A 13225-nucleotide genomic window follows, 5' to 3' on the forward strand; every position below is an offset into this window, starting at 1 on the left:
GGGGGTGCCTTTTTTTTTAATTTCAAGCTTAAGTTCTGTTGAGCACATTTGTATTTATTTTGCATTCATTAAAATCTAATACTCTCCCCTTCTTCACTGTGGCTATGTGGCTTACAAAACAAGACATCCCACATAGTTTTACTGTGGAACTGATCTTGGCACTTTATACAAATGTTTGTTAAACTGCAGCAATACATAACCTGCATTTCTTTAATAGGGAAGTAAAGGCCAGTATTTTATTCCAATGGTTAGGGTGGTATTTATAGACTCTAATTCTTTACTGCTGGAACAATAAAACATGGGTTGAAATCAGGCCTGCTATCTATGTATGTTACCATGGTTGCAGGAATCCTAGGGGGAATTGTATGCTTTCTGAAAATGTGCAATTCTTTTTCATCCATCCTGTGAATACAGCACTGTCTTACAAGATGAAAGTAATGGCCTGTCCAAACTGGATCCTCCAAGAATTTATTTCTGTGTATATGGGATGTAACTTAAGAGTTAACAATGAAGTTTTGGGATAAGTGATGTTGACATTAGAAACCATATATGGGCTGGGGGGGAAGTGTATAGAAGCTAACAGCAGCTTTATATACTTAGCTAGCAGCAATCTTTGCACCAAACTAAGATAGTAATTGTCTATTTTCAATTTAACCTTGTGACATTCCACCTTTTAAGATGCTCACAGTAAAGATGCAAGTGTAACATGTTAGTTAGATGAGTATCTGTATTGCTGCTTATAGTGTGTGTATGTAAAAGCAAAGAGACAACAGCAATTTCCTCAGGTTTTTTTCTCTACATAGAAGCAGTATTTAAATTCTCATCCAATTCTGCTGCGTTCATAAATGAGTGCCTTGTTCTGCCACATTTCCTCACACCAGTTCTAGACTTGGGCTCCTCCAGCTGGAGGGGCAGGCAGCAGCTTTTTTCACTTCTTAATAAACCAAACAAAACCTACAGTTTTTCCTGGGAAAGCTGTTGAATGATGGTAAGCATTAAACATTCAAAGCTCCTCTACAGTAGACATAAACTTACTTGCCGATACAAACTGCCAGCAGTTTACTCTTGTGTATACTTTGCCCACCTACATATCATTTGACTTCTCTGAAATTAATTATCAAAGCTGAGATAGAGAAGTGTGGGAATTTACAGCTGATGTGTGAACACGCTCTCCTTTTGGTAAAATCAAGTCTGAGTTACACCAACTTTTTTTTCTTGTGAAATAAAGCACAAATATGTGCAAAACCACAGTTCTGCATCATCAAGAAGATACTGAAATCATACGACTTGCATCACCCTGTTGCACTTTCCAAAAATTAAAAAAAAAAGCTTCTAGCGCTACTTTTTTTTTTTCCCCAGAGGACAACTCTGTGGGGCAGCTTAACCGTTGAGAAGCCATTGTTTGAAATCTTCTTCAGGGCAAGAGGAACGAAGAATGGTTACTCTTCCCCGAGAGGTACTTGGTGAAGAAGCGTGCTGCGCGACGCCCTTTGGCAACCGTATTTTTTTGATGCGTACGTTATGGCTTGCGGTTACGGAAGTCGGGGTAGATTCTCAGAACAGGTCGCCCGATTCTGACATTGAGGTGCCCGCTGCGTGGAACGGCGAGCCAGGGGCCCAGGCCCCCTGACTGGGAAACCTGACCGGGGTGTGAACAGCTGCCTACCAAGGCGGTTACTCAGCTACAGAGAACTGCGTCACCCTCAGGAATCTGCGCGGACACCTGTAAACATCCCTCTGCTTGCGACAGCGCTGCCAAAAAACCCGAACTCTGAAGAAATCCTCTCAGGAGCCGTTGGCGGTAAGCTCTCCTGGCAGGGAGACGCTCCTCCTGAGGCTCCCGCCCTACCTGCTGAGGGGTACCCTCGACCCCCAGGCCCCCCCTCACCCTCCGCCGCCGTTCTACCGCCGCCTCCCCCGCCAAGCACCGAGGGCAGCGGGGCCCAGACCTCTCCCTTCGCCCCGCTCACCTCCCCTCGCCGCGGCCAAACCTTTCCTCCCCCGGGCGAGAGGCGGACGCCCGCCGCCCCCCTCCCCCTCCCCTCAGAGCCCGCCGCCGCGTCACCGGGCAGGGCCGCGCGGCAGGTAAACACTCCGCCACCGCTTCGCGGGGGCGGGGCGGCCCTCCCCGCCAATGGGCGGCGCGGCGCGTGACGCACGGCCCCGCCTCCGCCCACGTGCGCGGGACTGGCGCCGGCGGCTCTCGCGAGATCCCGATGTAAACAAAGCCGCGGGTGGGGGCAGCCCAACCGCCTCAACCGAGCTTAGGGCGCAGCCGCCCTCTCCGTCTCCTCCCGGCGCCCCGCCCACTGCTGGACAAGCGGGGCGGGGGGTTGGCCGGCAGCGAGGAGCAGCCCGCCTTCGGAACCTTCTGATTGGCTAGCAGCGCGCGGTGCGCTGGGTGTCATTCCCCGTGGGGGTCCCAAACACTGTCAGTGAGGAGCCGGGCTGAGGGGAGAGGGCGGCAGGTGAGGGGGGGGGGGGGGGAACGGGGCGGCCGCCGCCGGCGGGGACGGGACCGGCGCCCGCAGGCCGAGACCGGGGCCGGGAGAGCTGGGTGAGGGCTGTGGGGCGGGCCCGGGCTGTGGGGGAGCGCCGTGGCCGGCTCTGAGGGCGAGTGTGGGGATGTGAGGCCGGGCAGGGGCCGGGGCGCTGAGGGAGGGAGGGCGGGCGGCGGGCAGGGCGGGGGCCTGAGGGAGTCCTGAGGGAGTCTGAGGTGTGCGGAGAGGGGCGTCCGGCGGGTCGCGGCTGGCCGCGGCCTGATTCCCGGAGAGGCCGGTCTGGTTGGAGCGTTTCGTTCTTAAGTTGCTCAACAGCGGGTGGTTGAGGGTGCCCCGGGGTTTTTCCGGCCGCGGTCCTCTGTGGGGCCGGTGTTCCCGCCTGTGGGAGGGTTCCCGCACGGCAGAGCCCCGGTGTTACAACTTCTGAGGGGCTCGGGGCTGTGGTGCAGGTGACAGCACTCACGGCTGAGGGGCGGGCAACGAGCACCGGCTGGCGCAGGTGTCCCGCTGGATTAAGGCACAGTATGAAGGGATATTTTACCCTTTACGTGCTATTTTTTTCTTTTAAGGTTGGTTGGCGTGCGTGTCAAACTTCGGTTGTACTGCTGAACGTTTTGTTATTAATTTCTATGGGGCTAAGTGTTTATCCTTGCCTCGCGTAATGAGACGGCCCTTACAAAGACCGCCCAAACGTGAAGTGATGCTGATAACCGATACCACATTGGGGATTTGGCTTTTTCTGTCGCTTTATGTACTGGTTCGTGGTTTGGGGCGGGGCAGGGGGTGTGTGACAATGGAGCAGCTGAATGGCGAAGTGAAGAGGTGGCTGGGATCTGTGATGCTCCTCAAGTGTTTTTTGCCTTTAGGAATGTTATGCTTAATTTTCCCACGGAAGAACAGAAGTGTGAAGAAAAACTTGAAGATGGCACAAAAAGCTGACATAAAAAAAGTAGAATGTGTTCCATCACGCTTTTTATGTTAGCTTCAATGTAACCCATTACAGATTTTCAAGAGTACAGTACACTGCAATTGTGATTGTACATTATTTTTATATAATTATTTTCTAAGACAACAGCTCATCGGTAAATAATGGTTGTACATAATGCTGATGATAACTGTGTACCTGTACCACTATCTTTAATGTACAGTTTGAAGAAAATTTTCCACTTTATCATGCAGGTCTGTGGGGTTTTTTTTGCTTTCACATACGTTGCAGGAGCTGTAGTGATTGAGATACTGAAAAAAGAAGTTGTTTGTTGGGGTTTTTTAGTATTTTTTTTTAAAGTGCTGTAAAGGGGCATAGTGCCTTACAGGTTTGTATAAGTTAAGTTTCTTTCTTCAAGAGGTCTTTATCATCCTGAAGAATATGTCAAGAACTGGTGTAATAAATAATCCTGATACAAATTATTATTAAAAAGAAATGTGTTTCTCACAGGTACCTGAAAAGAAACAATGGCGACAGAATCTCCACGCCGCCCTAGTCGATGTACTGGAGGAGTGGTGGTTCGCCCACAAGCTGTCACGTAAGCATGTTCTAGAAGAATAGCCCTTATTTGAAGTGGTTTTTATGTTGTTGTAGAAGAAGAACCTAGCCTGAATTTTCTTTCAAAGCCAGCTGTGAGGGCTTGTGTTGACAGTACGCGGTTTTTTGCATTGAGTATTTTCCAATAAAATAAATGGGTGTTGCATTCCTGTCTCCTAGGACTGTGTGGGTCAAACTGTCTCTGTAAATGCGTTGCTTTTCACTTATATACCAAAACCTTCAAAGTTGTACGTTTTAAAGATGAATATATTGCAATGTTTTGTTGTTTGTTTACACAATTTTGTTTTCTGTGCAAACACTACACTAGCTGTAGGTCAATGACTGCAGACTCCTTCCTTAGGCTAGAAGGAACGTGCGTAGCATGTTCATTTCTTGCTGTTCTTTTTAATAATACCTTGTCACAGGGGTGGATATAGTAAAACATATAAGCCTGTCATTAGAAGTCTTCAGTAAGTAGAATTGTGGATTCTAATTTTTTTCGCTTAAGAGAACAAAACCAAGAACAAAGGAAGAAGCTACCTCTCTCCAGTCGGAGTGCATAAGAGACCTTTTTTTTGCTTGGGCATCCTTATTTTCATTGTGTTCACATGAAGATGCTTTCATGGCAAAAGAGCTTAGTAAGAGTCTAGAAGATTTATGGTCTTGTCTTTGTTAAAGGATTTTTGGAGCAGTTTTTCTTGGGGATGTTTATACTGCTGAATTGTTGCTGCGAAATGGCACTGTATTGAAATGTTCACTTGTGCTATCAGTTTCAGCGGCTATTAGTTTGTCACTGGAGACAGTTGTGTATTTTGACATCAAGATGAGCTTTATTTTTACCAGGGAGCACAAGAAACCTATCATTGTAACACAGAAAGTTGTGTTAGAGGTTTGTCTTACAGCCATGTGGTAGAATAAGCTTTTTTTTTTAGGTTGCAGAATTCCTCAACAAATGCATTTCTGTTTGTAATGACCTTTTCTTCAAAGTAAGTTTTGAACAAATAGTAATAGAAAAACACTGTAAGAATAAGATCATCTGTTCTTTTGTTTTATTAAATATGGTGGCTTGTTCTTGAGGTATATCTTTTCACCTCAAAAATTGCAGTATTTTTGATGAGAGTTTGTGTATGTTGAGTAGCCTGCAGCAGCATTCTGCTGCTTGTGTTAAACTCCTTGATTCTTACTAACAGAAGATTTTTTTTTTTGGGGTGGGTTTTGTTGTTTTGCTTGTTTTTAAGCAATTTAAAGATATCTTCTTGGAAGTTTTTCAACTTCAGGAGACATTTAGAGTACCTATACTGAGCAAAACATTTGCTAAACATCAACTTTGTTTCAAGACGTACTGGTGGCGAAAAAAAAAAGTACTCATTTCATGAGCTGAAAAATGAAGACAGTATGACTCTTGCTGGTAGGCATTCACGTGAGAACTTCAAACACCTTATTTAATACTATACCTGTAGACAAGTATTATTGCTAGGTAATAAAGGGCTCTGAAGGTACACAGACACAGTTTTGGTGACCTACATAAATCAAAGAAGAATCAGCACTATAAACCACAGCTCATTTATAAGGCCTCAGCTTAAAGCAGTAACACAAACTTTATTTGATGCAGTAATCCTTGGATTGCTGAACAAAATCTAGTTTTTTCATGAGTTGGAATAAGCTTTCTAACCTTTAAAACTTTATGTTTTAGTTTTATCTTTGTTTTCAGAGAGGAGTCAACCAGTTAAGCTGATCCAGGTGTTGGCAGTATTTGACTTGAAGTATCTTTTGTATTGCTGTGTATAGGGCAGAGTACCTAATTCTTAAATACTAAACACTCCAATTTCTATTAAAAGAATCTTACACAGCAGTTTCAGAAAGCATGAATAAAGTATATGTGGCTTTGGACATCAAAAGTCTAGATTTCCTAGTTTATGATTTTTCTTTGTTGCTATTAGAAATCTTGAGTTGGCACAAGAAAAATTACTACCAATATGAAAATTAATTTGGGGGCTGCCAAAGCTGTTACCTAAAGAGTTAATTCTGTTTTTTAAATTGTCTCAGACTTTATGAAGATAGTTCTTGTTGCCAGCATGTTTCGGTATTACTCATTACAGAAGGCGCAAACTTTTTGCATAGTTTCAACACCATCTGTCTAATATAGTCAACCCACATTGTATGTTGCTCAGCAGTTACACAAGAGACTCGCTGCTCATGCAGGGTTAAGCTAATGAAAGCATTAATTTAAATCTACCAGAATAAACGTATCTTGCACTATATACTATTCTAAATCATTGCTGCTAATGAACTTCCAAGAAGGAATAAGCTTCCCAAGCTACAAAATCTTACCTGAAAATACCTCTCCTGCCCCCAGGTGCTACCACTTACTTCATCATTGTACATAATGCATATGAGATCTTAAAGTTCACTTGCCCCACAAGGAGAGCTCCAGCCCTTAGCTTAAGTCCTCATCTTCATGTTGTAATAGCCAAATCAAGTAGAAAAATGCTGAAGAATAATTTCCAAATGCCTGTTCTACTTCAGTCAGCCACTCTGATGTGGAGAACATGGAGTCATTTCTTGGCTGTTACATTTTATACTTTTCCCCCAAGCAGTTATTTCATAAACAGGTATCACTTAGCTTTTTACAGAGTTTTAGGCCACTATTTATATTGTCAGAGTGTTTGGCAGTACATTAAGTAACTGCATTGCATACTTAGTATTTTCCTTTGCGCTAAAAATTGTACGTGCTTTCTCCGGTGAGATGTCTTATTTAATATATTCATGCCTGTTTCTGAACTTCAGTGGTAGTTAAAATTCTCCTTCTGTTTTCAAGGGAACAGTCATATATGGAAAGCGTTGTTACGTTCCTTCAAGATGTTGTGCCACAGGTATGTGTAGATCTTTAAAACTATTTTTTCGGTGTACAAAGCAGTTGAAGTGTGTGTCTGGTGGACCAAAATACCACTGAAAAACAAAAGCCAAATTTTTTTGTTTTTTGAATGTGAATCTTGAGACCAGGTTTTTGAAAGCATAGACTGCGTACCATCTGAAGATTGGGCCTACACATTTCCTCTTATAGGTAATAATTAAAATGAAAGTCTTAGCTACATAGAAGCTGAAGCATTACGATATAAATAGCAGGAAGAAGATTGCAGCCTTTTCCTACGACAATTTTGGCAATAAAATAGCTGGGGAGGGGAGAGGCTGGGCATAATTCTTGCTCCGTCTCTTACAAATATGTTTTTTCTGGGTTGTCGTTGGAAACCTGTGTATGAACCCTGGCTGGATTGGTGTTAGAACAACTTGGTAGACATTCTTTGTCACCTTAGCTTTTATCATTGGCTGAAAAGGAGAAAGTTTCTTTTGCCTCCTTTACTCTCTCTTTTTTATCTTGTTTCCTTAACTTGCCTCAGAATGTCTTGGCTGCTGTGGGGCTGTGGAGCTCTGGCTAGCTTGTTGTTCTCCAGCGTTTTGCAAAACAGAATTCCTCGCTTTGCTTTTTTAATTTCCCCCCCCCCCCCCCCCCATTTCTGGGATCTTCCTCTCTGGAGAATAACTATGAAGCTTATGTCTGCTCTTGGTCATAGTTTTTGTAGGTAGCAGCAGCATGAGACTGGACCGGTCGCTTCTATATTGCTCATGGGCCTCTCAGTAGCAGAGGGGAACTAATTTTGTTTTGTTACTCTTTGGGGAGGCTGTAGTCTGTAGTGGAGGAGCATTGCAGCTAATTGTCTGTAGCCTCAGGAAACTATCTTAGTTCTTATTTGAAAGATTATCTTCATTTCTTAGTCATTAATTTCCTCAATAATAATAAGAAAATTTCCCTTCACTAATACCAATTTGTGAAATGCATTTTGGACTCATGGCCAAAATTAAAAATAGTCAAACTTTCATTTAAAAGATTGCTGCATTCTATGCACCCCCCTATTTTTTCTCCTCTGTAGTTAAAGGATACAGTCTGTGTTTTATTTTACAAATCAGTTTGCCTTGGAAGCATGGAATGTGATTTGTTTTGAAAAGTAATACCCACACTTATTTTTTAAATTTGTATTTTTAGTTCATGTTATTGTTTTTCTGGCATGTGATTATACAAGCTCTTTTCATATTTAATCCCAAATACTGCACAGTATTTTGTTATAATTCATTTGGAAGTGATGGTATTTCTACTGTAGCTCATGTTCTTACTACCACAGTTTCTCCTGAGAACTGTAAAACTTGCAATTTGGAAACACTGCAAGTCTCCCTCACAGTTTCTTTTTGTATTTCATCTTTTTATGGGAATCTGTAGAACACAGAACTGAAACATGGATCTGTTCTACTGGAATGACATTTTATTCTCTTTTAAATGGCTATACAAAAGATGTCACAAATATAACTAAAACATGTCAGTAAAATTAACTATGTATTAAAGGCCTCCTTCTTTCCTCAGTCTTGCTTACAAAGCTTTTAAGTGAACTAAAGAGAATTTTAAAAGTAAAAATGCCTCACGTGAGAACCTCTAACATTGCTTTTAGAAGTAGTGTACAACTGCTAAAGTTAAAGATTGTAGAAGCCACTGTGTTTTAGCTTGACTAAATTACTGTAGGTCATGTGGCATTTCTAACCTGCTCCAGCAGACTTATTGTTATATATGTCTTGTCATTTCTACATCAGTAAGTGATGTTATGCTTGTTGAGTTATATTTAGTATGGTGTATGTTGGTCATGGAACCATTCATGTTTGAAACAAAACCTCACAGGAATACTGGTGACAAGAAGATACATGTATCTGTTTTTCTAACTTACATTCCCTCCTCTGGTCTACAGAGGGAGAAAAAACGGTATTAAACTTTCTTATTTTAACCCTCTTGCTTTTTGTCCAGGCCTACAGTGGTACCCCACCAGCAGAAGAAAAGGAGAAGATCATTTGGGTCAGATTTGAAAACGCAGATTTAAATGGTATGGCTTCATTTTCTCTCACTTATTTTTGTGATTTTTTTGGTCCATGTACAATAATTTCAGTCAGCTTTATCAGTAAGCATTGTTGACTGAAAATTAAGTATTTCATTTCCCTGTTCTAGACAGACTAAATTAAGTGAATAACTGCACTTCCATTCAGTATCTACCACGTAGAACAAATAGGCCTTGTGACTTCATCTAAAGGCAAACTAACTCCTGCTTAGGAAGAGGGGCAAAAAAAAAAAATCCATTTTTTTTCCTTAAGGTAGTTGAAAACAAAGCAGAGAACTGAATTTATTTCATCAACTGTTTGATTTCAAAGCCATATTATCTAACTATGAATCCAGTCCAGGTCCCAGATATATTTTCAGTGGGGTGATAGAATTTGGAGTAACCTAGAAAGGAGGAGCAGTGAGGTAAAATGAGCAGGAGATTCCATGATGTCTTTCAGGGAAGTAATAGAGCAAGGTCTGAAAATATTCTTAAAATGTACCTTATCACTTCCAGTGTATCTTAATAAATCATCAGCAAAGACTACTGACAGTGCAGAAAACAGATCTCCAACCTTTTTAAGAGAAAATGGTGATTGTTAAAAGCTTTTGCTAAGAGTATCAAGTAGATTTCGCCCCTTAAGATCTGAGCTGTTTTACCCGTCTATCCTAGTTACCTTTTTTTGAATCGGGAAGGTTAGGCACTGAATGAGAAATGGTTGAAAGGTGCTATCAGGTAGTTACTTCTTGAATTAATTGAACATCTTGGAGTTGTTTGTGGTGTGTGCTATGTGTGCTTCTTGTAGCTGGGGAACTAAGGGAGCTGCCTTCTGGAGAACACTGGATTGAAGTCTTTCAGTGGATTGCTGTTTCTTGTCTGCCATCTTATTTTCCGGTCTAGAGCTCTATGGTAAAGGCCATTCTGGTCTCAGATGAAGTAATAGCAACCGTAGCCAGAGCTGTGATGGGGAATTTTCAGCCTTTCTAAGAGGTTAATAGGGAAGATTATATGTTTTCCAGCTGTTGAAATGGCACAGAGGCTGGCAGTTCATAAATTCAAGGGTTTTAGAACTATCAACCTGTAGATGGCATTATGTCCACCTTTAGGCTATCTAAGGTTTGTTTGCTTGTGGTTTTTTTTCCCTCATATATTCATTTTTAAAAAATCTCAGGCATTCCCTCTTTAGGTTCTTTTCTGTAGTATAACAAAAAGTCTTTAGAATATTCTTCAGAATTGTTCGTATTCTGTTTAAATTTACTTTTATGCAGCCTGATCTGATTGGGCCTGAATACATCCTCTTTTACCATCCTAAGTATTTCCTCTCTTCCGTTGATGCTTACATGCTTGCAGTGAGCTTTTGTTCATTCTGTCATGGTTGCAACTGTGGTTCTAGAGGGCTTAACTCAAGAAAAGCTTAATATTTGTGATTATTATGTCCTGTAGCACTTTTCTTCCTGGGGATTTTCTTCTTTTGGTAAGGTTGATGTAAAGATTAATTATATAGTATCTAGAAATAGTTTTGACCAGTCTGTGCATTTGTAATTTCTGTATTTGTTAATGTTTATTTTGTTGGTCCTTTGCAAATTTTTCTTTGTTTGAAAAGTTTGCCGTGTTTTATTAATCATTGGAGAAAGAATTACAGAAGTTTTTGGGGTATTTAGTGACAATCCACAATCCAGAAAACTTTTCTCCATAATTTTAAATTTTATTGCTTTCTAGCCTCTCTGTGAAACCTTATCAAATCTACTGTTTTCCTAAAATAATATATTTCAGTGTTGTTCCGGCATAAAAATTTAAACCACTTTGCTTGCCTTTACTTATGACAACAGAAACATGCATTGAGAAAATACCATCTAGTATAACTGACATCAGCCATAGCTGATCCTAACCTGTTAATAATGGCTTTGATATTTAAACCCAATTTAGATACATCAAGGAATATGGAGTTTCATGAAATACATAGCACCGGGAATGAACCACCATTACTGCTAATGATTGGATACAGTGATGGAATGCAAGTCTGGAGCATACCTGTAAGTACGGATTTCACTTCACTTCTGTGCCAGAGGCTTTTTTGTTTGTAATGTTGTGTTATTACTTTAATACCTTACTTTTCATTTTTGCTTTTCAAGTGGAAAGAGCCAACATTTACCATCAATGTCATATGGTTTGTATGTAATATGCTTATCTTAAGACTAATGCTGAGCATAGATCAAACACTTGAATTGGTGTACCATCAGATTTGAAGGCTTTTTACAAATTACTTCTATTAAGTAAATTTTCGGAGTCAAATTGGGAGTAGTGTTTGACATTATGGAATAGTTTGTATCCCAGAAAAGACAGAAATCTTTTTAACCTACAGGAAGGAATAAGGCTGGAAAAATATGAAAAGCATTTGTTTGTCCCAGGAATGCAAGTATGACCGTATTAATAGTATTTTACAATCAAATGTTTGTCATGTACATGATTTGCAATTTTAATTTTATTAAAGTCTATGGGTGCATATGGGTTTGATTTCATGCTGTCATACATACACCCTGCAGTTTGTGTTTCAGAGTGGTTTATGAGCACATGGTCTTAATTTGGGGAATTTCCCCCAAATTTCTTGAAACTATAGAATAAAGTTTAATACAGTAGGTCATAAAATTCTTAACTTAAAAAAAAAAAATTGCTTATAACACCTTGTCCTTCAAAATAATGTAGAGAGGGTGGAGTTCTTTTCCTTTGTAAAATACATTGGGTTTTTAGAAATACGTATGGGTTTTTTTATTACTTTATGGTTAACTATGTAGGACGTGTGTTTATATACCAGTAGCTTAGACAGTATAATAAAAAAAAATGTTAATTTGTACACCGGAAGTCAAGTTAAACTGAGTTTCACTGGAGTGTGGGAGAGCTGGCTTTTCCCCTCTTGAGTGCATATTGTTAGCTAGAGATGAGGAAGAAAAAAAACCTGCTGAGCTTTGCATTTAAATGATGGTTTATTAGAAATGCAGTAAGAACTAGTATACTTCACTATATTTCAGTATTTAGTAACTTTTTACTAAAATTTAGGATCTTTAACCAAAACTTTGGAACATTTTAACCAAAATATAGGAAACTTTATCTGCTTGTATGTCCTGAGAAACTGTCTAATTCTGACTTTCATGGCTTTATTTTTAGTGGAACAAAACACATCTTTTATCTTTTTAGAGCAGAAATGTGTATGAGTGTATGACATAGCAAAGCTAGCTTGTCCACTCTTTTTTTTTTTTTCTTTTTTTACTTTTTTTTTTTTTTAATCTGCCTTTACACTGGAATGACTTTGAATACTAAGAATGGGTTTACGGTATGTAATTAGTATGTAATTAGTTTTTGTTATTTTGAAGACTGATCAGTTTTATATTAATGTACAAATCAGATTATTAAAGTGGTTCAGAAAGGCTTTGCTTTGTTCTTCGAAGTGTATTACAGAAAACAAACATTAGGTGTCACTAAGATACTGAGCTAAGAGAGGAACTACAACTGTAGCAGTACCAGAAGCTATAGCACGAGTTGATCAATTAGTTAGGATGCTGTGAGTAGTCACATAGACTTAGGCTAAAGAATTTTTATAAAACAGCTTACTTTATCATGCTGAAATCTTCCTATTCAAATGAACGTGTGTTTTCTGAAAAAAGTATGAAAGTACGTTGTGTTGACATGGGACTTGTCCTGGCCACTCTATGATACGAGCAGCTCTGTGTCTAGCAGAGATTGGTTTTTTTCCTCTGTGTGTGCGTGTATGTAACATGCCCTTGCTTTGTGGTTAGGTGAGAGTTCTGCGCATCCCTTGTAAGTGACTTTCTGTGTCTGAATGAAAGACCGTCTCTGTCAGAGCTATCTGTATCAATGCCCTTGAGAAATGCTGTCTAGGATGGGATCCTACACATCCAAGGAAAGCAAGAATGAAAGGGAGTTTCAGTTCTTTGCTATGTGAACAGATTACCTTGGTGTAACCTGTTCTGCATTTAAACTCATACCCCATGGTACACTGCAGTAAACATGAAATAATTTGGTGGAGATTACTAAAAAAATGACAAGTTAAACTACTTTTTTTTCCTGGTTTATGTCTGTTTACTGATACTGTCAGCCAGGTAGTACAAGGTAGCTTATACATGTTTCCTACTGGGAAAGAAGGGTTTTCTTTGGGTTTGTGGGTGGGGGTTTTTAATATCCCCGCTCCCCCCCCCCCCCCCCCATCTTAATTAGCCACAAGTTAGGCCACGGAATACCTGATGTTACCTTCTTTTTCAGTAGGATGATACAGC

At 40.5% G+C, this 13225-nt stretch overlaps 1 protein-coding gene across 12 annotated transcripts in view; it reads left to right on the forward strand.

Annotated features, from left to right (window-relative positions):
- Positions 1–1575: 1575 nt before the first annotated feature.
- Positions 1576–13225, forward strand: part of BCAS3 (BCAS3 microtubule associated cell migration factor) — a 374723-nt gene continuing 363073 nt past the window's right edge. For 4 of the 12 annotated variants that reach the window (XM_052803649.1, XM_052803640.1, XM_052803650.1 and 1 more), the window contains exons 1-5: positions 2267–2468; positions 3937–4024; positions 6842–6896; positions 8870–8945; positions 10863–10969. In XM_052803649.1, the coding sequence (XP_052659609.1) occupies positions 3954–4024; positions 6842–6896; positions 8870–8945; positions 10863–10969 (309 nt within the window). In that variant the 5' untranslated portion in view covers positions 2267–2468; positions 3937–3953. Of the gene's footprint in view, positions 1802–2265; positions 2469–2537; positions 2558–3936; positions 4025–6841; positions 6897–8869; positions 8946–10862; positions 10970–13225 lie in introns of those variants that run through there. The other 8 variants (XM_052803648.1, XM_052803647.1, XM_052803651.1 and 5 more) reach the window with 6 other exon arrangements.

Source organism: Harpia harpyja, chromosome 12 (assembly GCF_026419915.1).
Source record: "Harpia harpyja isolate bHarHar1 chromosome 12, bHarHar1 primary haplotype, whole genome shotgun sequence".
NCBI lineage: Eukaryota > Metazoa > Chordata > Aves > Accipitriformes > Accipitridae > Harpia > Harpia harpyja.